This window comes from Glarea lozoyensis (assembly GCF_000409485.1).
Source record: "Glarea lozoyensis ATCC 20868 chromosome Unknown GLAREA16, whole genome shotgun sequence".
Classification (NCBI taxonomy): domain Eukaryota; kingdom Fungi; phylum Ascomycota; class Leotiomycetes; order Helotiales; family Helotiaceae; genus Glarea; species Glarea lozoyensis.
In genome coordinates, this window is record NW_007360990.1 from 533761 (window position 1) to 561590 (window position 27830).

Sequence of the window (27830 nt, forward strand, 5' to 3'; positions counted from 1 at the left end):
ACGCCATGGGTTTTTGAGCCGCATTAAGACGAGGACGGGGAAGATGATTATTAAGAGGAGGAGAGCGAAGGGGAGGAAGAATTTGAGTCATTAGGGGAGGGATTGGGGGAGGAGTGTATTGGTTCTGGAGCAGAGCTGGGGTAGATTTGAGGAGGGTATTTTGAAGGGCAGGACATGTCGGAGAGATGGTGTAAATTTACAGACATTGAGAAGGGCTGTGTTGAGCGGGTTTCGATGTATGACTAAGAGAGTAGAGGAGCGCAGGGGATACAAAATATACATGTCTAAATCAGCCTACGGGGCAATATTCTCCTTCTCCTACATTGGTGGTTTCTGCTTAGAAACGGATGCAGATCTCAACCAAGGTCGATTCCCAGTGGCTGGTGATGGGTTGTCATGCTTGCAATTGAGTGTTTTCTGCTTTGTACTTGGGCGGACGAGCTTCTTGTAAGTGAGAATTTATCGTGGCAAAAGCAATCACTCTAGAAGCTCTTCTTCGCAAGTTTCAATGGTGTTCTCCCTTCAGCTGCAAGTCTCCTGTGAAAACTATCGTGTCAAATCTTGGACAAGATACTCGAGGAAGGAGCAACCATCATGAACCATGTATTTTCCTTCTGCAGTGTCTCAATTCCCGTTCTTTTCATTCCTTCTACTCTACATTAGCATTGGAAATCCGGAATTATCAACAGAAGGCTATTCTACTGTATCTTCTATATCGGTAAACCATTTTGGATTTTAGACTCGAAGCATTACTTCAATCCCTTCATTATTAAACATCCCTCAACGATGTATTCCTTCAAATCGATCGCTCATTTGGCAGCTACGGCATTGGGATTACTGGCAATTGTCCATGGAGCCGAAGTCCAATCAACCGTTACAACTATCGATCCTGAGATCTGCCATTCGACCATGAAGAACCATCGATGGGTTGTTACCGACGTGGTAATGGATCGAGAGAAAGACAACATCGGGTCAATTGAATGGTCACCTCCCTCTTGAAACTTGCTGACGATTTGCCAGAGTCTTATTCAATATGTATGACACTGCACCAAATCCACAGGGATTCGCGAACAGCTGCTATGTCAAACCCTTTGCGATAGACAACGACATCGACGAAGATGCAGATCCATGGAAGGACTGCTTGATTGCCGCTCCGCCTCGCCCCAATGAATCGTTTCAATATAGTATCGATCGAAGACAATGGTTTGAAGACGATGCCGGATGGATCGAAGGAGTTATTTATTTCAAACATGCTTGGGGAGCATGCTAGTAAGTACTATCTATTTTATTAAGTATGGCTCGCTGATATTTAAAGCTGGGACGAAGGACGGGGGATAGAGGAGACAGAGTGTGCAGATCAAGGTGCTCAGATATTTAACATTACAATCGACCTCAGAGATGGAGAAGAACGCCATGTGGTCGGGTACCCGCCTATGATCCTTCATCGCGCTCAGACACAAGCTATATGCATATCGGATTGCGTGGATGCAGGCTTGGTTGCAAATGAAACATGCTTAACTACACCTGTTGGCGGTGGTGGCGACGACGATGAGAATGAGCAAGAAGAGGAGGAAGATGAGGATAAATTAAATTCGAAGATCTGCACCTTTCAGAACTAGGGATCCGATATTTTATTCGTAAGATCAGTTCTGAACCCGTCTAGATGAGAGCAGCCTTTTAGATACCTTTTGCTGGGGCTGACTCCATCTGCAAATTTGCCGAAGTCCTCTAGATGTGTAGGTGGGGCAGGAATTCTTACGGTTAGAGGGGAAAGATCTGTATTTCCGTGCTCTCGTCTCTCTTGTATCAATTCTGTGTAATGCAAGAACGGCTTACTTTAGCACTCCAAAATCAAAAAAGCTTATCCATTGATCGGTCGAGGTGTCAATTATAGCTTACTCTTCTCACTCAAGAAGGTATGGCCCTGTTTTAACATATCTACAGCTTCGCTAACCATCTCATCCACAATCTCCTTCGCAGGTTGAATCTTCTGAATCACGCCAGCTACCACTCCCATCAGATGAGGAATATCAACGTCAATCCCCTGATCCATGTCATACTCAATAGGCACCACCCCCTTCTCGGTCAACTCCTTTATCTTCTCAGGCTGCGCTTCCCACTTATCAACCCACTCATTTCTCCTCAGTCTCAGTGGTCGCCCACTTACAACCAACGTCCTAACCGTATCCTCAAAAGTAGCACTCACAACGCTCTCCTTATGCTGCTGCGAGCACCCAGCCTCTGTACACGCCACAAACCTCGTCCCGACCCAAACCCCCGCCGCGCCCTGCATCAATGAACTCGCCAAACTCCGCCCATTATAAATCCCCCCCGCCGCAACCACCAACGCCGTCCCTCCCTTCAACATCGCCGGTCGATACCCCCTCGCCACATCAACCACACTCGGAATGAGAATCGAATTCGGGATATCCCCCGTATGTCCTCCCCCCTCCCCGCCCTGCGCACACACGATATCCACACCCGCATCCAGCGCCTTCTTCGCGTGTTTCGGATGTCCAACCATATTCATAACCAGAATCCCCGCGTCATGTAACCGCTTCACGACATGTGGCGGCGGGATCCCCACCGCGCTGATGAACAGCCGCGCGCCTTCTTCGATGGTGACGGTTATTAGCTCGTCGAGCTGCCCGTGCGTGTAATCGTGGTTGGTCTTGCGGGCGCCGTCGCCGACTTTTGGGAGCGCGAGGTCGACGCCGAAGGGGAGGTCGGGGGACGAGAGGGAGGATTTGAGGGAGTGGATTATTTCGCGGAGTTGGACGGGCGTGTAGCCCAGTCCGCCGATGCAGCCTAGGCCGCCGGCGTTGGATACCGCTGCTGCGAGGGGACCGCCGGACGTTCGTGCCATTCCGGCGAGGAGGATGGGGTGTTTGATTCCGAGGAGGGTGGTGAGGGGGGTGGTTAGGGGGCCTTGGGGGGGCATGGTTGTGGTTGTGGTTGAGGGAGTTGTATGGGTAGATGTATGTTTTGTAGCTTGTACTAGCAATTGGTGAGGGATTAAGGCGGGAGGAGGTGAGGTTTAGAGTGAGGATTTAAATGCATATTGAAGAAGGTTATACCTGCGTGTACGTACACTTCTTGTATCGTCGTCTGTGGTTGAGCTTGAGCTTGACTCGCTTGCGGGAATGGAGTGTGGGGTAATTAGTGCCTCGGTTGAGGTGCCCCCTCCCCTTTTGACTGCTGGGTCCCCTATTCGGCACGTGAAGTTCCTTCAGTGACGGTATACTCTATTATAATTGCTTGTTGAATATGTTTCTAGTTAAATTTCAACGGTTTTGTAAGCCAGCCAATCTATAAATCGACGGTAAGATGAGAGAAGTTCCTATTTCTTGTTCAAGTGCTTAAATGAGCAAAGCACTTACTCAAAATCCCACCCAGAAAAGACGCCACTGCTGAAGGAATTTGAACTTACAATGAAACAAATTCAAGCACTACCACATTCATTCTAAAATCTTTGACGTAATATGAATTATCATAAAGTGTATAAATCCAATAAACACCCATGAGCTAAGACAATACCTCTAAGTCGATTAATCTAACACCCCGAAACACGATTCCCAGCAGCGAGCACTTCGCATACTTGATACAACGCCGTTTCGTTTTCCTATGCCTCCCATGTCCCGGTTACAAATACCACACGCATCTATACACACGAATCAACACTCAAAAGGCGTTGGTCGCTCCTCCCAATGTCCATTCCTGTTCCTAAACCCCATTCTAGCTGAAGTGCGGTAATCGAGCTGGCACGAAATCTTTACTCTCATACTCTTTAATAGGATCTTCTGGGATTTCCTGTCCTGATGAAGATGGTCTGTCATCATCTCCAACTGTGTTCTCGACCTCGATCTCGACATCCACTGGAGGTGTTTCCACTATTGGCGGCTTACTTTCAGACATCCCGTCAGTGGTATCTCCCACCTGTAAGCCTCGTTCTATCGCTAGACTTGCAGCCACTTGGCGTTTTCTTTCTACTTCTCCATCTTCTAATAATCGTATCCTTTCCTCTTCTTGTTCCAAATCGGCTAATGATGGAACGTTTATGAGTCCAGGTGATTGGATGTCTGGGCTATCTGATGCTTCTGAATTCGATCGCATACCTGATAGCGTAGGAATAGATTGCGATGAATGAGCCGCCCGTGATAGCGTCCTCGATAATGACCTCAATCCGGCAGGGCGTTTGCCCTTGCTACTCCTCGTCTTTCCACTACTTTTATCGTCCGCATTGGAGACTGTGCCTCTCCTCTCCAAGACCATTGCGAATTCGTCGGGTAACGGAATCGCATCATCTTCACCATCACTAGGGAACAGATCTCCTCTTGACCTGAAAGAGTCTGATGTTGCGCCTGAACTTGTGGTGGAGCTCCGCTGTCTTCTGTGTCCTTTTCCACCCTCGTCCTCGTCACTGTCATCTTCAGGTATTAATGGCTGGCCCTCTTCGCCCATATAGTCGTTTCTTGACGCTCCAGGGTGATCCTGTAGATCTGCTGCACTAGGCTTATACCGTAAAGTTCCTCCAAGCTTGAATGGAAGCCTTCCTAAGAATCCCAATGTGTTCGTACTCGGAATGATAGTCGGATCCGGATCCAGACTTCTCCTTCTCGCTCTATTCGTTCCATAACTCATTCCTCTCTTCCTTTTTGGCTGGTTCCCTTCGTTGACGCCAGAATTACTACCACTCCCCGCAAGCAAACGGTCCAGTTCGTCATTACCCCAGCCTCCAAGCAATCCTCCCCCACCAATTCCTTCATCCTCATCCCAATCGTCATAAAAATCAAACGACAACTCTGCGCGCCCTCTCGTGCGACCTCGTTCTCGAGCGCGACGAGCACGTTCGTCGCGATCGGGAAAACATGCGCCCGTACATTGTTCGAAGCATGCGGTGACAGAGGAGAAGCATGGGTTTATGTATCGATGCTGGAATGTCCATATACCTGCGGCTGCAGTCTCAGTCGCAGACTCGGCGTTCGAAGAGAATTGATTCCACGTCTGCCGAATTCGTGGATCTTCGAGTAGACCGGGAGGTGCCATTGTCTTCGGACGGTTGAGGCGGAAGATGGGAGTAAGCTGAGATGTAGAAAGCAAATAGCCTTACGTCAAGTGCTATGATATCCGTAGGCTACTTCAATGCGACACTCATCATACAAGAATTTTGCAATGTCCTTTGCGACACTATCGGCATGACGTTCCTGGTAGGAGGGGTTGATCGACCAAAGTTGTCTCCAGATCTTGGAGTGTTTTGCTTTGGGTCTGGGGTTGCCCGAATCTACGCTAATGTATTCGGTGCCCGAGTTTCACCCGGTGTATGCATCATTACGATGATAAGGCTGAGAGGCTGAATTTGGAGAATAACCTGGAAGACGAGGACTACAAAACTGCGGCGCCCACCAGTTTCAGCTAAAGGATGTTATAGCCAAGAGGGAAGAAACTGCGAAGTTTAATGCTAGCTCATCACTGTCAGCAACAATTATTCAAATTGCTGAATTAGTGACTGTAAATTCCAACAGCGTTGTGTAATAGTAGCAGTTTCGCAGAAAGATTACAGGCTTTGAGTGTACAAAGAAGGGTGTATATAATTTAAGGTTGGATATACCATGATAATGGTGTACGAATGGTCAGTCCCAGAATTATACAACACGCAAAGCATCAAAGCTCCATTGACGCAACTGATTCAAGCGGTTCGTGCCTCGCATACAGTGGCACACCAACATAAGTACGTTTAATGCTTGATGCCGTTTGCGGTAGCAGCCAGTAGGCCGTTGGCCAAGAGAGGAGCAGGTGGCGGGACAGGGCCAAATGGCTTCGGAGCGCCATGTTGGAGGTGGGGTTCCTCCTCGGTATCTTCATCGTACTCTCCCTCTTCGCTTCCCTCCTCGTCACCATCTTCTGCTTCTTCGTCTTCATACTCATACTCACTTTCCGTGCCCTCCATATCGCCTTCAGCATACTCCCCTTCCACACTTCCTTCCGGCATTCCCATCAAACCACCGGCAACGCCTCTGCCTTGTTTCTGCATTTGATTTATGATACTCGTAAGCTTGTCGTTCTTCTTTCTCAAAGCCTCGAGCTCCTCGTTGCTCTTAGTCCGCTCCTGCGCCATCTTGAGAATGTTCTGATTGGTAAGGTCGTGCTTCCGGGTTAAATTCATATTCTCCTTTTCCAATCGCTTTGTTTTCTTGGACATGTCCTCCATCTCTTTCCGAAAGGTTAAAAATAAATCGTTGCTGTTGTTGAGGGTATCTTCCACCTTCATGATATTAGTTCTGAACAGATCATGCACTCGGGAGGTCTATGTGGCACACCCAATTAACAAATGAGCCTGAGCTTACCTGTTTGAACTTCTCGACGTAAATGTTGAGTTGATTTCGCAACTCATTTTCAGTTTTTGAGAAAGTCAGAACTTGGGTATTCAAAGCCTTCGACCGAGTGACTTCTGCTTCCGCAGCCTTGCGCTCGCGGTCGAATCTAGCCATATTATACTGAACTTCTAATTCTTTCGCTCGCATTAGAGAGTGGAAATGGAGTTCTCGAAGCTCATATTGTTCAATCAAGGACTTGAAGCGTTGCTTGAATCTGGTAGCTGTTAGACAAGTTCGTCAACATATTGGCAAGTACGAACAGATCTTCCACCTCAATATTAACAATCTGGGCTTGTGGGTGATCTTTTGCGTCTTGATAATCCTGAAGTTGCCATAACAGACTCCTAAATTTCTCATCCCAGGAATCGTGGCTGCTTTTCTCGGAATCTTGATATCCTCTGTTCTCAGCCTGTCCAAGCGTCAGTAGGCGCTATTCGACAGTGTAACGATATAAAGCGGACCTTGAGTTTGTTGTTCTCTTTCTGTAGTTCTCGGCAAAGTGTTTCCAACTTTCCTCTCATGCTGGTTTGCTTGCTGAGTTCGCTTGTCCTTTGATCCTTTTCTTTCTGCAAGTCGTCCGCCCGTTTCTGATTCTTCCGGCTCTTGCGCTCCCAGCGCCTCACATCTGTGAGGTGTTCCGTCACGCGCTTTTGTAAGAAGTCAATCTTATGCAGGTCGTCCATCTTGGAGGTAAGATTGCTGAGCTCGCGGTTGGCCCTTTTGACCTCCCGTTCTACACAAAAATCAGCATAGTCCTACGAAATTGGTGAAAGCAAGACGTAGGAAGCGGTAGTTGCTGTCGAGATCTCAACCAGCTCTAGGTCCATTAGGCGACTTTGCAAAGCCAGACATCGGCATCAAACGACCGCAACACGGCTTTCGGCGTCTCCAGTCTACCAAAAGTCGAAAGCGCATATGCCAACATCGAATTATACCACCAGCACGACACTTGCCACACTTCAAAGAGAAAACTCTCGCGTGAAATATCAAACAGGCAAACCAACCAATTTCAGCCTCCTGCTCCTTATCTTCGGCAGCCCCCAGCTCCAACTGCGATATTTTGGCAGCGATCAACTTGGAAGCTTCGTTTGGATCCGCCGCTTTCTTTTGTTTGCCTTTCTTGGCTGCGTTCGACGCAGACTGCGGGTGGCCATCGTGAGGGTGGTGGTGGTGCGCATGACCGTTCGTATAAGGGGAATCGCCATGCGACGGGGGCGCTGGAATTGAAGAGGGTCTCGAATTCGTCGGTACAGTGGTTGGCGTGGGATTGACGGCGGTCGACATGGTGCATTTGATGTGGTTGTTTCGACGGGTCGTCGACAGCGTACGTAGCTGTTGGTGAGGAGAGGTGTCGGTGGGGAATAGCGAAGAAGAAAATCTCGTCCAGACGGCTATATATATATATCGCGCACTATCCCATACAACGTGCGGCAGTATTCTGCTTTCAACGTACGTTTCCTCCTATGTATGGACCCGGATGTGTCGCTGAAATGAAGACTTGCAAGAGTCGAAGCTCTTTGCCGCTAGTCTCGATCGGAATTTGACCCAAGTTTCAAATGAGGAGAGATTCGGTGCCGGCGACCTCAAGTGCGTTCGGATGACGAAGACAGCCAACCGCACTCATTCAGCCAGTTCACAACACCAACGTTTAATTATATACTTTGAGGATATACTTGTTGAATTGTAAACAATGGCTCGTATGTGCAATAATGCTCCCTGTACAGGCACAGGCACTTGCCAGCAGGATGATGCACGCTTATATAATTCTTGCCAGTGTCAATTCTCGGTGATTGGCCACAAAATTTGTGCTTGACGAGGCTACAGCATCACGGCCGCATCATTACCTGACTTGCTCATAAGTCTTTCCTCGTCCACCACTTGCATTCATCCATTTTGTTTCTTGTGCACCTCCATCTGCAAGTTTCATTATGTTACGGAATGCTACCAAAGGAGTGGTCCGAAAGGGTGTCACGGAACTTGCTCAATATCCCAAGCCAGGCGACAAACTGCATGGCTTCACTCTCCTACGATCGAAGCATGTACCGGAGCTGGAGCTGACAGCCTTGCACCTACAACACGACAAGACCGGCGCAGACTACCTACATGTTGCGCGAGAAGACAAGAACAATGTATTCTCAATCGGTTTCAAGACGAACCCTCCAGACGACACTGGTGTGCCGCATATCCTCGAGCACACGACATTATGCGGGAGCGAAAAGTAGTCACCATCCGTACCCAAGAAGGACTTCTACTAAACAGTGACAGATATCCTATACGAGATCCTTTCTTTAAGATGTTACCGCGAACCCTATCTAATTTCATGAACGCTTTTACCGCTTCTGACCATACCTTTTACCCTTTCGCCACGACTAATGAGCAAGACTTTAAGAACTTGATGGGCGTGTATTTAGATGCGACATTACATCCGCTATTGAAACAGAGCGACTTTACGCAAGAAGGATGGAGAATTGGACCGGAGAATCCCAAAGTTGCGCTCGCCGGAGAGTCCGCAAAACCAGAGGATTCGAAGCTGGTCTTCAAGGGCGTGGTGTATAACGAGATGAAGGGGCAGATGTCGGATGCTGGATATCTATACTATATCAGATTCCAGGATCACATATTCCCGGCCATTAACAACTCTGGCGGAGATCCTCAGAAAATGACCGATTTGACGTACGAGCAGTTGAAGAAATTCCACGCCGAGCACTACCACCCAAGTAATGCTAAGGTCTTCACGTACGGTGATATGCCTTTGGCTGATCATTTAGTGGAGGTAAATGCCCAATTGAGCGCTTTTGAGAAGATTGAGGGAGACTTTGAGATCCGCCGGCCTGTTGATCTTAGCGGAGGGCCACAGAATGTCACGGTTGCCGGTCCTATCGACCCGCTTGTACCTCTAGATATGCAGTACAAGACTTCAACATCATGGTTGATGGGAGATACCACCAATATTTTGGAAAATTTCTCCGTAGGCCTGCTGTCCAATCTACTCATGGATGGGTATGGATCACCTCTCTATCGTAATTTGATCGAGGCTGGGCTGGGGACCGAATGGAGTCCAAATAGCGGTTTCGATGGATCAGGCAGAGTCGGTATATTCTCAATCGGCCTTACTGGCGTGAAGGAAGCGGATGTGCCAAAGGTCAAGGAGACGATTCATAAAACATTCCAGGAGGCGTATGAAAATGGGTTTGACCAATCCAAAATCGAGGGATATCTTCATCAGCTAGAGTTGGGCTTGAAACACAAAACAGCAAAATTCGGAATGTCATTGATGCAAAGAATCAAGCCAGGGTGGTTTGAGGGCGTGGACCCTTTCGAGGCATTGGCCTGGAACGACACTATTAATGCGTTTCAAGCCGAGCTTGCCAAAGGCGGCTATCTAGAGGGCCTGTTGAAGAAGTACTTGCTCAACGACGACACTCTTACCTTTACTATGACACCCTCGGCGACTTATGCGGACGAACTTGTGTCAGAAGAAGCTACAAGACTAGCAACTAAGATCGAAGAAGTTACCAAGAAATTAGGGGGTGAGGCAGAAGCTCGTGCGCAGCTAGAAAAGAGAGAACTTGAGCTTTTGGAAGAGCAAGGAAAATCAAATACCCAAGACCTTAGCTGCTTACCGACAGTGTATGTCAAAGATATACCTAGACAGAAGGATGGTGCCACTCTGAGAGACTCGAAGGTCGACAAGGTCAATGTCCAGTGGAGAGAAGCCCCAACGAATGGACTTACATATTTCAGAGCCGTCAACACATTCGAAAACCTTCCAGATGAGTTACGAGAGCTGATTCCTCTATTCACTGACTCCATCATGCGGTTGGGCACTCCAGACATGTCAATGGAGCAATTGGAGGATCTTATGAAGTTGAAGACTGGAGGTGTCAGTGCTGGTTATTACTCGACTCCATCGCCTTTTGACTTCAAGTCCTCTACAGAAGGCATGAGTTTCTCGGGGACTGCGCTAGATCGAAACGTTCCTGACATGTTCAACATCTTGCGCATGCTGGTGCTCGAAACAGATTTTGATAGCATCGAGACACAATCAAGGATCAGGCAGCTACTACAAGGGTCGGCTGATGGTGCCGTTAACAGTATTGCATCTTCCGGTCATGTGTTTGCCAGAACAGCGGCCGAGGCCAACATTACTGACTACGGTCGATTGAGAGAGCAGGTCGGTGGTCTATCACAGGTGAAGCTCGTCACTTCGCTAGCATCCAGACCAGAATCTGAAGGACTAGCGGATGTGGTTGAGAAGCTAAAGGCGATTCAAAAGTTTGCCTTGTCAAGCTCTAGTACCTTTCGTACTGCTATAACCTGTGGTAGCGAGAGTGTCTCTGAAAATGAGGCATATCTACAAAAGTTCTTGTCAACTTTGCCTTCTTCCACACCATCATCTCCTAAAGTACCAGCGCCAAATCTTTCCCGGAACTCTAAAACTTTCTTCCCACTTCCCTACCAGGTCTATTATGGAGCTTTAGCACTTCCTACAGTCTCCTACACATCATCCGCTGGCGCACCTCTTCAAATTCTTTCCCAACTTCTTACACATAAACATCTCCACCACGAAATCCGCGAGAAGGGTGGTGCGTACGGGGGAGGAGCCTACTCCAAGGGCATAAACGGCATATTTGGTTTCTATTCTTATCGCGACCCAAATCCTCAAAACACCATGTCCATCATGCGTAATGCTGGGCAATGGGCCGTGGAAAAGCAATGGACACCACGAGATCTCGAAGAAGCAAAACTATCTGTTTTCCAGAGTGTGGATGCGCCCGAAAGCGTTAGTAGCGAGGGTATGACACGTTTCCTGAGCGGAGTCACCGACGAGATGCTTCAGACTCGCCGTGAACAGCTTCTCGACGTAACGACCGAGCAGGTTAGAGAAGTTGCGCAGAAGTACGTTGTTGATGCGTTGGAGAAGGGGGAGGGCAAGATGGTCTTTTTGGGTGAGAAGAAGCCTTGGGTTGATGCGAATTGGGAAGTTAAGGAATTGGGTATGGCTACTGCTCCCGCGGAACCGGAGATTTTGGATGAAGAGGATGTTAAGGATGCTGCTTTGGGATCATGATTGTGTAAATATGAGGTGGTTGTATGATACTGTGTTCCACTCCTGTGTATATCAGCGTGTTGTAAAATAATTGTAACAATATAATGATTGACAAAATTCACACTCTGAACTCATTTCTTCTCCCCAATGACTCGCTCCTATGAAGGCAGAGCAAATACCTCTTGAGTACTGTCACATCCGAGCGGTAATTACCAGTGGGGGCAAGGAGAACAAAGCGAGAACGATTTTATAGTGTGGCGGATAGCTATGGCGTTGGCGGAGATTTTTTTTGTTTCGCCACGAATCCCACCGCCACAGAAGTGCGACGTGCAACAAAATTGTTTAAATATCCGAATAATCCGTGAATTCGTTGAAGCTCAGCTTGATAAATGGGTTTTTTGGGGGTGGGATATTGGTTGGAATATTTGTGTGAGGCGGTGCTAGGGACTGGGGATTTTAGGGGAACAAATGGCTCGCTTGTGAGTGGGTGGAGGAGGTTAGGAGGTTGGAGGTTGGAGTGTGGTGGATGGGGAGATTGTTTTTGCTGGTATGATACTAGTGGTTTTGTGACTTCTAAATCGATACTGTCTTCCGTATGTATTTTTGAAGTGTTCTGGATGTTATTAAAGTAAACAGAGAGAAATCACCGAGTAATATAAATATTTGGGAGGCGATCTGAAGATTACAGACTCGTAAGAGGATTCCTTTTTGAGGATTCGATTCTGAAGCGAGCAGTCTAACGCACTATTATGTTCATACGCTGGAGGCATCACTCACCAAGGGAATGCGCCAACAATTCAATTGTTTAGGAGGGCTGACTGGCGAGGAAGACCTTCGATGATTGCGAAGTCTCGAGCACTTTTTGGAATCATCAGCAAGAAGCGTTCCCACCGAAATCCGAAGGGGGGTGCAATTCATGATTGTAATGCTAGAAAATCGATATTTTGTCGCATGTCCAATGTCGAACCGCGTCAACATGCGATGTGCAACAGTTTTTTTGAGCCATCCAGGCCCTGTTTATGTCTTGTGGATTTGCAGCATACATAAGTCTCTTGTAGTATTTTGAGTGGAAATTATCTCCGGCATGGTGATTCAGGTGGTGCTGTGAGATTCTGAAGGGGGAGGCTCGCTTAAGTCATGAATGATTAGGGGTAGACGAGGATATGATGTGTGTCTTTGGAGACATTTGGTACTGTTTTGTTGAATGATGGACCTAGATTTTGGATGATTAATGGGTGACCTAGATCTGATTGTTCTGTTCTTGTGATGCAGTCTTTGGAAATACTGTGGCTTGTGAATGATGCATCGATGTTAAGTACATGTGAGTCTCACATTTGATATGTCTGCGAAGAATTGTGTGGAAACTGGGGTGAACTTGGAAGCATAGACACATGTTTGAAACTTCAAAAGTAGACTGTGGATTTCACAATTGTTGCTGTCTCGACTCATAAGCAGACAACAGGAAGATGACAACCATCTCGGTTACTCAAGTGTCTCCAGGCAATTAGTGTAATCCTCATGTGGAACATGTGTACATCAGATAATGAAGAAATGGCTGGAAATGCAATTCACACGCCTTGATGATGAGTTGCTACCATCCTTGAATGACTAAGAATCATGGAATAATGAAAGAAGGTTCAACCATTATTCATATTCCATTTTGTTGTGAATTCGAGTTGGCTTCTGGAAAAAGTATTTAAACCTGCTTGAGGTCTCTCGAGATCTCTCTCCTACAGAATCCAGAATACAAAAGAAAGCCACAGCAATACCTGCACAAAAGCTTCATTACCATTAAGACTTTGCATTCAAGAAGTACCTCCTTTCAAGATGGCAGCATCTCCAGCGCACAAAATATATAATAACATGGAAATCACATTGACAAACTGCACTTTCAAACTCAGATCGCCAACCCCCGACGATGCAGAATTTCATTATAAGTTGTTGACCAATAAACAAGTCATGAAATATGATAGAATACACAACCATTATGAGCTGGGTGAAGATGCTGCCAGCAAACAACATAATATTGGTATCCACAGAAAACAAATTCAACAAAGTATACAGAAGTCGCAAAATGGACCTTACTGGGCCGAGGACGGAAAATCCGCAAATCAAAATCTATGGGGCATGGTGGAGTTTGTGATCGAAGGTACTGAAGGAGCCGATAAAGGGAAGAGACTTGGATGGACTGGCGTTCATTCTTTCAAGATCGACCCAGAAGCACCGGAAGATAAGAAACTCGGAACTGGATTACAAGCTCGGTTTCAATGCGTCTTGGAAACGGAATACCAAGGAAAAGGGTTGGCTACCAAGTGTCTCAGACTTATGACACAGTTTGCTTTCGAGAAGCTCGAGGACGCTGGTAAATATTATATCAACAAATTCGAAAGCGTAGTCCACAAGGAAAATCAAGCTCTCATTCATATAATGGAGAAGAAAGCAGGCTGGAAGGAACCTTTCCCTATGGAGAAAACAGAAGATGAGCATCTTATCTCATACAGAATCACAAAGGATGAGTACCTGAAGAAGAATCCATTCGCAGATGTTGCTGAATTCAAGCACTGTTAGTTCTCTGGCCGCCACGTTCAAGGATGAACACACCTTTACAATGTAGAATTATGTATCATATGGGGTTTCTAATATTCTAGTTAAGGAGTTAATATCGTTGATGTTCCCACGTTTGTATTATCAAAATAGAAAATATATCATTGTTGGCATTATTGAGCGTCCCAAAAAGGAAATGCTTTAGGGTTTGATCGCTACTAAGGTGATAACAAGTGATTCTATTGTACAACTTCGATTTCTCATGCGCGAAGAAAGCATTTGTTGATGAGCATCTCTGATTGCGTTAGTTCTCAGACGATGAAGACTGACATAAACCTTTGAGTTCTGAGAAACCAAGTACATCAAATTAACAGTAAATGAACATCATGTTGAAATGATTTGGACTACAGGAGCCACCACATGGTGCCTGTTTTTCTTTTTTTTGTGATCGAAAAGTTAATACTAATCGAGTACCTAAGATTGCTGTCACAGGATTGTTTAGTAAATTCAGCGATCTTGCCCATACATATAGCGATAAATAGCAATCTGTGAACTCTGACCTCTACAAGCATCAGACGTATGCAAGATATGGTGGCGTACATTGGGGGCTGAATTTGTCGAACCCACCAAAAGTATAAAAATAGAATCAACAACTGTCATCCCCTAATTATTCCACCCTTTCTATCTCTTCTCATCCCCAGTTATTGTGATTCTCTACTACAAAATGTGGGACATTATACCGGCTCGTAAGTCTGAGGCTGTCGAAAGCGATGCAACGGAAAGAGGTGGAGGTGAGAACAGAGAGGATAAAGAGGATGATAATCGTGAATACAGTGGTAGCGATAGCGAGACCATCAAATCACAGTCTTCTGATGACATTTTTCCATTCTTGAAAAAGTCACCTAGTCCCCGAACTTGGAACCGTCGTTGCTGTCCAACATGTGAAGCAATGACGGGAACGCTGGAGGGACTGAGCGCGCTGGTCAGCGGCGGCTACCAGCACTTGAACTGGTACCAGATTTGTGAAAACACCAATCTTGGATGTCGGCTCTGTTGGGAGATTCAGCATATTCCCGGTGTGTGGCTTCGCGATGACGATGGAAATTTGCCTCTTGAAGAGGTGATCATTCGTGCTATCACTTCTGTTCCGTCGAAGAATGAAATAGGTTCTGTAAAGCACCCCTTCGAGAATCTTCTTCTACAGAATCTCGAGATTATCATACCTAGTTTGGTGGTATATGAGAAATCAGAATTTCCTCCGCGGCAGATTTTATTCCACCCAGTGACTTGGGAAGGTAATTATATTTCAGGTGTCAATCCGGCAGTATCCCAGTGGTGTTGATTCTTGAACAGATGATGGAGCTGCCAGGTTCATCCAAGGAAGAAGAGAGACGAAGGACATGAGCCCAGAAGTCGTTGGTATGATTCATCAAAAGCTTGACAACTGCTTCGGAAACCACCTCTCATGTCCTCGGCGACGCTCCCCTGAACTGCCGCGGAGAGTTCTTGATGTTGGTTCTGGTACTTCGCCAATTCGAATTTACCATCCTGCAGAAAACGAAAAGGCGGAATATGCAACATTAAGTTATTGCTGGGGTAGTGGTGTTGAACATATTACCACAACCACTTCAAATTTGAGCGAATACATGGTCGCTTTGCCTCGTGATCTACCGAAAACAATATTGGATGCTATTGAAGTATGCCAAAAGATATGTGTTCGTTATCTCTGGATCGACGCATTGTGTATCATACAAGACGACGAAAGTGACAAGCTAGACCAAATTGCTACGATGGGGTCGATATACAAAAGCTCCTTCATATCCATCGTTGCAGCCAGTGCCCAGGATGTTAGCCAGGGATTTCTCAAATCAAATTTTGCAGAACCTTCAGTCGAACTACCATTCTTCATTGATGGCGATACGTGTGGGATAGTGTATCTTAGGATGTTCCCGGTTGGATTGATTTATGCTGAGGACGAACCTACTTTTGGAAGAGCGTGGACCTTGCAGGAATATATGTTGTCACCGCGCATTCTGGTGTTCGACTGCTGTCAGATAACTTTCAATTGTCGAAAGGAGAGCTTTCAGCCGGTTGTTGAGACGCACTTGGAGGTAATTTATAACTGCACTACCTTGCCGGTATCTGTGTTCGGCGTATTAGATGATGACCCAGCATATAAACAGCGGCTCCTACTAGGGAACGATAAAAGAGATCTCCAAGAGTGGACTTGGTCTCAGATTATATGGGAGTATAGTAAAAGGGACTTGACTCACTTCGAAGACCGCCTACCAGCATTGGCCGGAATAGCTTCAGAGCTGGCTCTAGTTTGGAACGATACCTACCTCGCCGGTTTCTGGAAACGGTCTATTATGCATCATCTCGGTTGGTTTCGGTTGGTTGAATTGAAGAATATGCGCCCGATGAAAAAGATATTTCAACACATAGATCGCAGTCAGCGTCTGGGATCTCCCAGTTGGTCGTGGATCACAATGCCTTATCCGATTCGAATTGATCCTCCAGAGCATATAGATGCCAAGTTGATTGACAGCAAAGTAGAGTTGGTATCGGAAACGTCTCCTTTTGGACAAATTTCCAGAGCTCTCATAACTCTGGAGGCACGAATACTGGAAGCAAAGAATCTCGATGTGATAAGAAAGGAGAGCCACCCTGCGTCTTCAGATCGGGGTATTGTCTTTGATTTTGAGACTCCAATTGATAGGTTGGATGATTTTCGGCTACTATACCTGAGCTGTCAGGCTGGAGAATGGTTCGGAGAGCATCGGGGGCTGTTTCTAGTTGTCGAGCAGTCTGCACTTGGAATGTTCAAGCGTGTAGGGCATATTTGGTTAGACGATTCTGAACCAGTGTGGAAGGACTTATTGAACGCAGCTAAAAGAGAGGTTGTAGTTCTAGAGTAGCAAAACGATTAATCAATCGCAACGAGTGAATCCAAGTGAATCCAAGTGATGATAGGGATGATGATCCCATCAATGACGGCCGAGATCAGAGAAACAGATGCTTTTTATAATATGGAATCATTCGATGCAAACGGTCAAACAGCTACCTATCACTTTACCCTGGTATTCCCCATTGAAATTGAGGTCTCAAGATTGAACGTTCTGACAATGGCCGATATAGCTCGAGATCAAGTGGAATTATTAACTCTTTCACGTTGGATGTGTTCAACGTGAGAATCGTCGTCCCGAGTCTCCTGGCAGCTTTCTTTCTAGACTGTGGATTTGAATGCCAAACAGAGTCAAGACTGAAACTCCCGAATATGAGCTGGTGCTTGTAGTCTATATGTCGATATTTCGTCAACCAAAGCCTGAGTTCCATCATGCGCGATCGCGCCTGCCTCTTGGTCATGCAGCTATCATCACTTCATCTTAAACTGCGTAATGCGTCTCTTCCTCCCACACACAAACTCAAAAACATATTCTTATCTCAAACCAAAGCATACGCAACACCTAAGATACAAACTTACCTCACACCTAAGATACACAATCTCTTCATGGCACACGGACGAAGACGCGCGAGAAGACGGGAGAAGAAACTAGCACGCAAACAGGCCTACCAAAACAGAGTCGATCGAAAGACCTATTCAGAGAACATACATTCAAAATGTCATGCTCCACGTCAAGATCCACTGGTGGAGGCGAATACCGACGGTGTACCAACTTCGACGACCACTCAACCCTCAGCACAATCGCTGGTTAGCCCGCAGATTCAACAGACCAACATTTTCCCTTCTGAATTTGGGATTTATACTAGTTTCTTTACACGCGGTATAACACTGGCTCGGAGCCGTGAAGAATCCAAAACCGCGCCTCTATTCCGGGTGTCAATATTCTCATCCAAACCCCATATGGAATTAAGGCGCAACAACGATTTGCGCTCACCGAGAATGGCAACAGCGACCTTCCACAGACTTTCACCAGGAACCGACATTTGTTTAAGCCAGCCCGGTGAAACAGACGTAAACATTATTCTCCAAAACAGAGAAGCTTTTACACTTGCGTCATCCTTTGTTGTTCCCATTCGCAGCGGCCTCATGAAGTCATTCAGATGGAAAAACAGTCGCGGGGTAGAAGTAGCATCCCTTCATGGCTACGGGCACGGGGCAAAACTCGTACGGGAGACTACTGGACAGGTGGTGGCTGCATGGACAGTTGCGAGCACACGCTGGAGGAGCCATAGAAAGATGGCATGGATAGCGGCATCAGGAGGTCAAGATCCCAGAGAAGAACTTGGGGCATGGTTCGAGTTGGCTTCCGTTATGACGTGCATGGTTATTATAGAGTTAAAAAGAAGGCAGGCTGCCGCCCGGTCTGCCGCCGCCGCTAGTTACCAACCCCATTGACTTGATAAGAACGGTACAATTGCTAGTCCTAATGGTAGGTTAGCACTATTGATCAAGTTTCTTTTTTAATGGAAAGAGGTACACGAGCCAGACCATTTCTAGAACAAGTATCTCTTTTGAAGTTGTTTACTCTAAACCGATTTGTACAGTGAGCGAATAGAAAGCCGGGACTTAACTTGCATGAATGAGTGCATTTGATACAACGAATAAAGGCTCGGGACTCGGTGTTCTTATTAATCTGAGTAGATGTGTTTTCTCACTTTGAGGGTTGTTTGCGGACCAGTAGGCTCCGAGTCATGCTTCGAGGCGTCGACCAATCCACTCGTATCATATATCTGGTTCCATGAGTATTATCGCCTTCCTTGAAACAGTTAACAGTATGAACAATCTGTCTGATTCTGTCGATTATTCAAATTTTTAGTTGTGGAAGTGACTTAAGCCTGCGCATTGATGCTTGATATAAAAAGTGAATGAACCAAATTCTCGAAATTTGCAGCATCGGAAATGTAGTAACTTATTACTTAGATGCGGTCAGCATTTCTTCCAAATCGCCTGAGGAGAGAGGATATGCAAAAGTACCATGATTCTTACAAGATAGATGACCGATTTGCTGATACTCCCTACTTTTTTTCCACCGCGACACGTTAGATTTCTTATTACGTCGCCTGAGCATATATACTCTAGACTGGTATATGTACTGTTTTACATGATTTTTTTATGTTGTGATTAACTGTGTGTTTATTGTCCTGTCACTCAGAAGTTTTACTGACTTAACAGGGAAAAATGAAGATATTTTGTTTAAGATTTGTTATCGTATAAGATTAAGTAAAAAGGGGGGAGGAGTTGTTTCCGATGCCAAGGTTGATCAGTCACAAGGATGATATTGGACCCCGAACCAACGTCACTGTAAATACTAGCCAACAACTTCAACTTGCGCTTAAGAGAAGCAATTTGACAAAGAGGATATAAAGATCGATATAATATATGTATTCGAGTAGGTAGGGCTGAAGTCTCAAGTAAGTGAAGCCGACACCCGAGATACGTGCTTGGCACGCTGCGCTCTACGTCATGCGGGGTGAAAGCAAGAATGCGACTGCTCTCGTTGCAAAGAGCAATATGTTTACTGCTCTTATTATATCTCATTACTTTGCATACTCAAATAAATAGCGGAAACTTTACTTCTAACCTAATAGCAAAAAAGCTGAAAGTAAATCACACCAAGCAGTTTGTCTTCCTCTAAATAACCTCAATACAACACTGACCATCAGACACACTTCACCTACGACATAATGTCCTCCCAACCCTCCACGTCCGAGAAGATCAAACAAACCACCAATTCCGCCCTCGACTCCGTATCCTCGACGGCCAGCGCCGCAGATCCAAATTACGACCCCAACAAAGACAGACACAACTTCGCGAAAGACGACCTGGGGAATAAATTCAAGAAGGGAGATTACAAAGACCAATTGAACCAAGCAGCCCACGGTGGTCCCAAAACCGAGGAAGAGAAACCGCAGGGGTATTTAGAGAAAGGTGAGATCGAAATCGCTGTTTTTGATGTGAGGAGGAAAAGCTGATGGTGTGATAGTGGCTTCGTATATCCCGGGTATCAGTTCCTTGCAGCAGCACGCGTATGAACAGGGTCCGGAAGAGGATACGTCGAGTAAGACGCCGCCGGGACCGCCGAATAGACCGGATCATGATGTGCAGGTTGAGGAGTTTTTGAGGAAGCAGTATTCTAGTAGTAGTGGTACTGGGATACCAGAACCGAAGGGTTCGAGTTAGGAGGGGTTTGCTTGGGAATGGGTGTTGTGGAGTTAGGAATGGCGTTTGGGAATGGGTGGGATAGACGTGGAATAGAGAGTGGAAAAGGTGAATTTCATGGATTGGGCAGGGCTAGGCTTTTCCTCATTTCAGAAATTCATAATGGTATGTGCTGCTGGGAAACGTCTGATGTTTTGATATGAGAAATTGAGCTTTTTCTGTGTTTACTTGTAACTCATACCAGTGCGTATCAAATGGGCAGATGGTACAAGGGTTCGCATGTAGCTGGTAGAGACTCCAATGTTAGAGTGCTTTCATTATTTTCTAACCACGGCATTTCAAGTAAGAGGTTAAAGACTAATTCATTTACAGAAACATTCGATCTCCAATATCATCGCCCGATGCATCGTACTTGAAGCTCATACCTCAAGCTGAAGACTTCGGCTTCCTTCTGGACTCGTCCTTCCACACTCAGTTCTGTTTACCGTCTCGTCCAGGTGCATCAATTCACAATCAGTCCCATGGCAACCGACTTCTCCGTCGCTAAAGCGTCTCCAAAATTCCATCGATGTCATGCCTAGATGCCACGCCATCTTCTTAATAGTCTTCCTCCACCTAAGTCCGCCGCTCTTCTCGCAATCATCCGTTACTTCGTCCAGGGGTATCAGGCTATATCAAACGTCAATCCAGGCAGCGACACGTATAGGATTGCCCCCGTGCTAAGAAAACAAGTCAACATCGCTCTCATCCTCTTAAAAAAGAAACGCAATGAAAATTCACCGAGTACAAAAAGGACACTAGTAGCCAAATATTTGTTCATGTCGTCTCAAACTTGATTCAAATAGGCGTCTCCCTAGTCTTCCTCTCGACAGCCTAAGCCATCCTAGTTAGTTCTTACCAAGCTCAAGAAAACTCATTTTCGAGACCAAAACAAAATGAAAATAGCTGCGACATACCCGATAATGCTTCATAGCCGTCTTATTCGTCGACCGATCCAGATTTCGCGCGTATTTATTCTTGGCCTTCAACTCTAGCTTTCGAGTAGACATCTCATTTGCAATAAGTGCTCGCCGTTGGAGTTGCGATACTCCGATTAATCCGGTGCCACCGTGAGCTCGAGTGGTCACTTGAAGTTGCGTTCTTGGGTCTGTTGTTGTTCCTGTGCTGGTTGAGCCGTCGGTGATTGCTTTTCGTGTTGGAGAAGATCCTGGTTTAGAGTAGGTTGATTGTTGGGATTGTTGCCGGGGGCCGTTGCGGTGGACTAGTGTTTTGCCAGATGGTAGATGAAGACCATTATCATCTATAGAAGATGCTTTGTTTGCCTCCGTGCTACTAGCTTCGTCACTTTGCTCCCAGAACATGCTCAACTCGCCCTCGGAATCAAAGTTCAACATGCAGTGACCACGATCACGCATGTGACTCCTCGTTGCCTCTGTGGTACTTTTTGTGCTGCCGCAATACAGACACTCGTGGAAATCTGCAATGATGGTGTGGAGATAAGCGAGGAAGGTTTCAATGTCGGTCAGGCGGTCTTGATCCGGTATGAAAAGACCATGAGCTTTATGCATATGTTGTATATTCGATTCCGGATCTGAAGATTGGATGTCGCAGAAAAGGCAATCGGCTGGATCGAATTCTGCATCAGCTTCCCCTGATATCTCATCTTCGCCTTCATCTTCGCCCTCGTAATCTAAACCTTTGTCTGAAAGCTCAGCCGTAGTCGGGGAACTTGAATTCTTCGACGGAGATTCTTCGGTCTTCTTCGCGTGACTCAATGTCTTGCAATGATTATCCCATGATTTTGGATTGTGGTAGGACTTGGCACAAGCGAGACAAGTTCGAGAGAAACCAGATGCTTCTACTGAGGCTTCTGCAAGTCGGGCTGGTTTAACTTTGTTTTCAAAATCTTCCAAAGACAATGACGGCAATTCAGCAATACGACGTTTGAGATTGTAAACACTAAGTGATGTCAACGAAAGATCAATAAAATTGAATGTCTTTTGTGCTTACTGCCAGTCACTTTGATTGTGCTTGCGTTGACTCTCTCTATCAACTAATGAGATCTGACATGCTGCACAAGACAGATTCTTTTCAGACTGAAGGGACATGGTTGTAGTTGTTGTTGTTTGGCCAGTGTTTGCACCCACCATATCAATTACGCGAGTAGATAGGGGTAGTTGGTGACTAGGAATGTAAATAATCAACAATTGATCGTATTTTTGAGATTGGATCTTCTGAAAAGAAAAAGAAGTCGGATGTAATTGAATTGGTTGAATCAACAACGAAGAGAAGCTCTTTCAGCTGTCTTTATAATTGATGTTGCGCATCCTAATTAGGAAAGGGCGTCGGTTCGGAGGTGACCAATAGCGCTGCGCCCTGCTTTCGCTCATTTCGACTCATGCTCGCATGATGAGTCGACGGTTTCTGGCTTCCACGAAAATGAGTCAACCTGATACTCGAGGGAGACCTGAACATATACCGATAAATGTGGCTCGATTGATTTGCATGCACATCCTCTAGTGCTGCTCGATATGCAAATCTGAATACCTTGCTATAGAGAAAGTTGTGCTACATCACCTGACTTCATCCGAACTCGATGATAAAGGATTTGTAGGTTTCTAGTCACTAAGTATAATAACAATATTGTAGAGTTTCTGATTTACCGTCTAAAATTGGGGCTGTTAGAGTTGTTCTTCCACATTTGTAGCCGTTGAGCTCAATACTCTACGTTCTGCCAATATATGCCTCATTGAGGATTTCAACATCACTAATATCATCCAGTATAGGGCTCCATGTTCGCCATCGGTGAGGCTCACAAGTACTGGGACCTACCATAGACCTGGCAACTCATCAGAACGAACTGGTACGATTGTCGTCCAGAGCCGTTCATGGGGTAGCACAGCTTCTGTGCGACAACCGAAGGATGCCTTGGGTCGCATGGTCGCTATCTCGCTGTATCCTAAGGGCGTACGGGTGCAGAAGACCAAATACTGACTTCGCCTCAGCTCCCCAATCATGTGTTTCCATGACACTGTGGTCTAGATCCATAATCCATTTCTGATGGTTGAACAGCTAATTGTGCCCACATACACCCAGATCTGATGGATTTACTCTCCCCGAACAAGATTTGGGTTGTCCGCTTTTGAAGGGGAAATTGTGCTGTGTATCTGGTAAACTTTTGAGTCTCGGAGAAGCAGATTTTTGCGAATAATCGTCTTGCTTAATGCGAGTTTGCGAAGGAGGAGGGGATGCTGTTTTGTTGTCAGTGCGACAACTGCGGGTCTGTCGCTTCAGAGGAGGCTCTTCGCTTGTATCTTCAATCCGCTGACGTTTAAGCTTTCGGATTTGTTGCTGATGACTAGTTTCCTCCACAGTCGATTTTTCGAACAAAGCTCTGGAATGAGGAATAGAACATCGTGTTAGTCGTTCGGGATCAGATTCATCTCTCAAGTCTTGCATACCGACTGGCTGAGGCTGCTGTTCGTGTTGCCCGCCTTCAACGACAATCGCATCTGGCGACCTGTGCCTAGTTGACTCGAATTCAATCAACGGAATCTGACTTAGTATCCATGGCAGAAGGCGGTTTTCCTCATTCATCTTCTCCCTCGCCTTTTCGAAAAGGGCCACCCGGCTCATGAAGCTATTGATAATGCTGTATCGTCTACTGCACCTTTCATGTAGATCTCTCTCCTTGTCCAAGGAAGCTTCGGCTTGGGAAAGCTTTCTCTCTAGCAAATGAATATTTTCCAGAGGCAGACGAAATATTTGCGCCTTTTCCAATTCTTTTTCTACTGATTTCACGAACCACTTCGCCGACGCCACAGCCTTCTCAGCACTGGCCTGATCGCCTTCCAGCTCGACCAGGAAAAATCTGTCGAAGGAATCCCTGTTCTCAGACGATTTCAAGACATTTGCATCCATAACTTTCTCAACCTCTTTATCGTAACTCGACTGTCGACGACGGACATATCTCGCGTTCAAGTCATACAAGTTGTAATGGTAGCCCAAATATTCAATCCACGTTGCCAACTTCTCCTGTCGATCAGACTCCTCGTCCAGCGTAAAATCTCGTTCAATTCCATGTCTTCTCAGACAATCGTGAGTTTGTTGACAATATTCCGGAAAGCCTGCTGCCCTGCTAAAGCGTCGGTTTAGAAGAAACATATCCCAAGCATACAATTGCGGCCACCAACACGCCCAGTTATTTGGGTTATCAGGAGTGATCTCCCAGAACGACAAGATATCGCGATATTCGGGTAAGCTTCTCGCAACATCGTAGCTGAGACTAATCGGGTGTGTAGGCCGGCCGCCTTTGGCCACCAGCTCATGATAGAGTCGCACTTGTCTTTCTACCTCAGCCTGATGCAGTTCTTCATCAGTGGCATCTACCGTCGACGGACATGAGGACTCGCAAGGCGGAAACTCCCTTTTATCAGTGATTTCTTCGAGGCGCGAAAAAAGATCATCCACATCGATTGGGGCTGTGACTGGCTTGCTCGCGGCAGCTCGAGCCCTAGACAGCCGTTAGCAAGAGCGATGTGTGAAAGATGTAAGGAATAATCGTCACTTTAGCCTCTGAATGAGGTTGAAATTGTCTTGTTCATTCAGCTTTTCCGGGTCCTTGACAATAATTATCCTGTTTACAAAATCAGTGTTTGAAAAGAAAAAAGAGTTGAGAGTGGCAACCGCCCATTGACGAGAAGATACTCATCAAGCTCTGCATCACTGTACTCAGCAAGATTACTGGCTGAGGGAAGTGAGTCCGCGCGCGACATCTTTGATGCTGTCTAATGATGTTTAAGAAGTCGGATTGGTAAATCCAGATGTTGGGAGCGGGATAGGGGAGACTGTGTTATAAAAGCCCAACCACGTCTTCCAACGCATTCACAATTTCGACTGTTTCGTCCCATTCATGTTGTTGTTTCAAGCATGTTGCTGGGCTCTCCGTACGGCCTTTTGGCCGCTTCTTGATTCCCAACAGGGGAAGGAATCATCTTCGTTGCTAAACATCACACAGCTAATGTTACGTGACTGATGCATCATTCCTGATTGTCGACACTCGTGGGTGTTCCAGCAACGGGGAAACAATATTCCGGTGGAACTTCCCTCTTCGTTTGCATTCTTGGCGCGGCGTAGCTGGCATCTGGCGCTTAGTGGTCTACTTCTATAACGATAAACCAACATTCGAGCGTCCATATCCACTCGGGTCTTTGTATTGGTACAGGCCTGCGTCGGGTCTGTCTCAGATCTGCCAATACAATACGCGAGATCTGCAGCGCAGGAGCAAGGACACAATGTGGCTGTTTGGCACTCCACAATTTGAACCATGAGATCGTCACTGTGTATCTCAGAGCACCAGCATCTCCCAGACCGTTGTGAAGAGTGTAGGTCTCTATTATCCCAGCTACGGAATATATTTGACATTGTCTGAGATAGATCTGTCAGTGATGAGCCGAAAACCTCTATACTTCAATTCTGTACAAACTTGCTTAGTTTGATCACACGTAGTGTGTTCGAATTTACGCACACATGAACTTAAACCCTGCCCAAATGATAATCACCCTCTGTAAAAGTCACACAATTCTCACATGCTGCTATCTCCTCTGCCCTCCACCTGTTACTTAGTCTCGTGCTAATTCAACGGTTGTAGTAGCACATTATCAGGACTCCAGGCTTGTGAACTAAAACCACACATATCACCACAGTTCATTCTTAAATATCTCCGTCTTGGCAATCCGTCTAATATCAACAAAAGCTGCGATATCAAGCCCAAGAATCAATCTCCCTCTTTTGCTAGAGCCTCGATGTGGTAACCGCTACGCACGGAAGACAGCGTAGTCCTCGGACCTATCAAGTCAGCCAATATCCTTGCTCAATCTCAATACCCCATTTACAATAAGTGTGAGGTGTGAGTATCACACTCTTCACACGAATTCTGCTTTCAGTTGAGTAGAAGACTGAAAACATAAATTCGGACAGATGTATTAACTGATAGCCCGAACGGATTTCTCATGAGACTTTTACTACTCAACGAAAGGGATAACTTTTTATATTAATCCACTGCAAAATTTTAGACACGTTTTCATGTAACGTAGTGTAAGAACGTATCCTTAATTTTGCTATCACAGATTCTTTCATACCACTATTTTTCGCTCCTCCTCTTCCGTTTCCGTCCCTCCTCCCCAGTCTCGAAATACCTCGACCTAACAAACTCTCCATCGCCCTCACTATCCAAAACCTCCTCCTCAACGAACCTTTCCAACCCATCATAAAACCTCGGCGTCTTCCCCCCCCCATCCCACCTCCCCGTCTTACAAACCGCATGCTCAACCACCTCCCACCCAACCCTCTCCCCTTGCCTCCCCAGTTCTCTCGCAATAACCTCCCTCACCCCCTCCACACCGCTCTCAATCCTCCCCCTAATCTCCTCATACGACCCATCAATCCGATTCCACCCCCCATCCGCCCTCAACCCCGCCAACTGCGCAACAACAAAAAGCGTCGAATTCCACTGAATCCTGGCCATCTGCTCTTTCGTCCCCCGGCGGAAAATCCTCGCACAGTATAAATCCACCAATTCATCTCTCGTCGGCGGACGTACCAGTCCTGTCACAGCGAGATCAAGAGCCGTTACGAAGCCGACTATATGGCCTACATTATGTACAGTCTGCAGCAACCTCGTCGCGGCACTAGCGCTCATCGGACCCTCCTCTTTACACCGCAGCACCAGTTCAGTTGATACAGCGTGGATTCGCACCCACATCTTCCGGATACTGTCGCATTGTAATACGGTAGTTGAGCATTTCGACCATTGAAACTGTCCGAAACAGGCTGGCGTTCTTTTCCGCGCGGGCTTTGCGATGCCGTTAACAAACACCGTTTTAACATCTGGCTGCGCTTTCCATAACGCGATTAACACCTCTACATTCCCGCTCTGATCCTCAACTTTCTCATCAAGATCTAACTCCAGCACTTTCTGGGACAGAATCGGATCATCCTCACCCATCAGTTTCGCCATCACCCGTTTTGCGACTTGCATAGCGGATATATCGTAGCCTGGTTCTGGGGGAGTAGCGTGTGTGATTATCCCCTGTGCGAGTAGATCGTGCCGGACGAAGTGTTTGAGGGCGAGGATGCTGGAGGTGGTATTGTATCTGAAGGGTTGGAAGTGGACTTTGTTTTTGCAGAGTTTGGCTGTGAAGGATGGGTTTGGGTGGCCGAGGAGGTGTTGGGAGGAGTGGTGGATGAGGGTTGTTAGGGCTGAGATGCGGGTGGGGAGGGCGAGGGAGGCGGCGTGGAGTCGGTGGTGTGCTGATAGGGAGGTGTATGTTTGTTTGAGGTGGCTCTTTTTTGGAGAGAACTTGCTTGTAGGAGATGCGGATTGGTGAGTTAGTTTTCTTTTCTTGTGAGGTGGCATGTTGGAATGTAAAATTAAGGATTTTGTACTTGAATTACTAGTGTCGATATTAAACTTAATAAAATCAATAGAGATATGTCACAAAACCAAAATAGAGTAACTAATTTACTTGTTACAGGACTTCCTATTACTTAACTGCTGTTTTCCCAGTGAACAAACACCATATCCCAACTCCCTCATATTTTCCCATACCACTTTAGTAAGACAAACTCCATTCATTCCCTTTTGTTCTTTGAGAAAATCAAGTTTACATAATTGTGATGTAGCTGCGAAGACCACCTTCCGAATAAGATGTCGCCATTCCAGTGTGACTACGTTCAT

General features: G+C 46.3%; 12 protein-coding genes across 12 annotated transcripts; 6 read left to right on the top strand and 6 right to left on the bottom strand.

Moving 5' to 3' along the window:
• Nucleotides 1-786: 786 nt before the first annotated feature.
• On the top strand, nucleotides 787-1619 carry GLAREA_07449 (uncharacterized protein; the record flags this gene model as incomplete). The annotated part of the gene is made up of 3 exons (XM_008082137.1): nucleotides 787-971; nucleotides 1021-1269; nucleotides 1316-1619. 3 exons carry the CDS (start codon nucleotides 787-789, stop codon nucleotides 1617-1619), a joined length of 738 nt encoding a protein of 245 aa, XP_008080328.1.
• A 269-nt stretch (nucleotides 1620-1888) lies between these two features.
• On the bottom strand, nucleotides 1889-2941 carry GLAREA_07450 (Inosine monophosphate dehydrogenase (IMPDH); the record flags this gene model as incomplete). The annotated part of the gene is made up of 1 exon (XM_008082138.1): nucleotides 1889-2941. The coding sequence occupies one exon, from the start codon at nucleotides 2939-2941 to the stop codon at nucleotides 1889-1891; it is 1053 nt and encodes a 350-aa protein (XP_008080329.1).
• A 794-nt stretch (nucleotides 2942-3735) lies between these two features.
• On the bottom strand, nucleotides 3736-5046 carry GLAREA_07451 (uncharacterized protein; the record flags this gene model as incomplete). Its single annotated transcript, XM_008082139.1, has 1 exon — nucleotides 3736-5046. The coding sequence occupies one exon, from the start codon at nucleotides 5044-5046 to the stop codon at nucleotides 3736-3738; it is 1311 nt and encodes a 436-aa protein (XP_008080330.1).
• A 688-nt stretch (nucleotides 5047-5734) lies between these two features.
• GLAREA_07452 (uncharacterized protein) lies at nucleotides 5735-7658 on the bottom strand (the record flags this gene model as incomplete). Its single annotated transcript, XM_008082140.1, has 5 exons — nucleotides 5735-6262; nucleotides 6345-6588; nucleotides 6635-6783; nucleotides 6836-7107; nucleotides 7379-7658. The coding sequence occupies 5 exons, from the start codon at nucleotides 7656-7658 to the stop codon at nucleotides 5735-5737; spliced, it is 1473 nt and encodes a 490-aa protein (XP_008080331.1).
• A 644-nt stretch (nucleotides 7659-8302) lies between these two features.
• On the top strand, nucleotides 8303-11445 carry GLAREA_07453 (LuxS/MPP-like metallohydrolase; the record flags this gene model as incomplete). Its single annotated transcript, XM_008082141.1, has 2 exons — nucleotides 8303-8592; nucleotides 8634-11445. 2 exons carry the CDS (start codon nucleotides 8303-8305, stop codon nucleotides 11443-11445), a joined length of 3102 nt encoding a protein of 1033 aa, XP_008080332.1.
• A 1806-nt stretch (nucleotides 11446-13251) lies between these two features.
• Nucleotides 13252-13992, top strand: GLAREA_07454 (Acyl-CoA N-acyltransferases (Nat); the record flags this gene model as incomplete). The annotated part of the gene is made up of 1 exon (XM_008082142.1): nucleotides 13252-13992. One exon carries the CDS (start codon nucleotides 13252-13254, stop codon nucleotides 13990-13992), a length of 741 nt encoding a protein of 246 aa, XP_008080333.1.
• Nucleotides 13993-14692: 700 nt separating this feature from the next.
• GLAREA_07455 (putative tol protein) lies at nucleotides 14693-16886 on the top strand (the record flags this gene model as incomplete). Its single annotated transcript, XM_008082143.1, has 2 exons — nucleotides 14693-15263; nucleotides 15322-16886. 2 exons carry the CDS (start codon nucleotides 14693-14695, stop codon nucleotides 16884-16886), a joined length of 2136 nt encoding a protein of 711 aa, XP_008080334.1.
• A 419-nt stretch (nucleotides 16887-17305) lies between these two features.
• Nucleotides 17306-18328, top strand: GLAREA_07456 (uncharacterized protein; the record flags this gene model as incomplete). Its single annotated transcript, XM_008082144.1, has 1 exon — nucleotides 17306-18328. The coding sequence occupies one exon, from the start codon at nucleotides 17306-17308 to the stop codon at nucleotides 18326-18328; it is 1023 nt and encodes a 340-aa protein (XP_008080335.1).
• A 1289-nt stretch (nucleotides 18329-19617) lies between these two features.
• Nucleotides 19618-20113, top strand: GLAREA_07457 (uncharacterized protein; the record flags this gene model as incomplete). Its single annotated transcript, XM_008082145.1, has 2 exons — nucleotides 19618-19861; nucleotides 19917-20113. 2 exons carry the CDS (start codon nucleotides 19618-19620, stop codon nucleotides 20111-20113), a joined length of 441 nt encoding a protein of 146 aa, XP_008080336.1.
• Nucleotides 20114-20929: 816 nt separating this feature from the next.
• On the bottom strand, nucleotides 20930-22200 carry GLAREA_07458 (C2H2 and C2HC zinc finger; the record flags this gene model as incomplete). The annotated part of the gene is made up of 3 exons (XM_008082146.1): nucleotides 20930-20965; nucleotides 21049-22051; nucleotides 22103-22200. 3 exons carry the CDS (start codon nucleotides 22198-22200, stop codon nucleotides 20930-20932), a joined length of 1137 nt encoding a protein of 378 aa, XP_008080337.1.
• Nucleotides 22201-22816: 616 nt separating this feature from the next.
• GLAREA_07459 (uncharacterized protein) lies at nucleotides 22817-24867 on the bottom strand (the record flags this gene model as incomplete). The annotated part of the gene is made up of 5 exons (XM_008082147.1): nucleotides 22817-22859; nucleotides 22925-23130; nucleotides 23183-24605; nucleotides 24660-24728; nucleotides 24800-24867. 5 exons carry the CDS (start codon nucleotides 24865-24867, stop codon nucleotides 22817-22819), a joined length of 1809 nt encoding a protein of 602 aa, XP_008080338.1.
• Nucleotides 24868-26234: 1367 nt separating this feature from the next.
• GLAREA_07460 (uncharacterized protein) lies at nucleotides 26235-27509 on the bottom strand (the record flags this gene model as incomplete). The annotated part of the gene is made up of 1 exon (XM_008082148.1): nucleotides 26235-27509. The coding sequence occupies one exon, from the start codon at nucleotides 27507-27509 to the stop codon at nucleotides 26235-26237; it is 1275 nt and encodes a 424-aa protein (XP_008080339.1).
• Nucleotides 27510-27830: the final 321 nt, after the last annotated feature.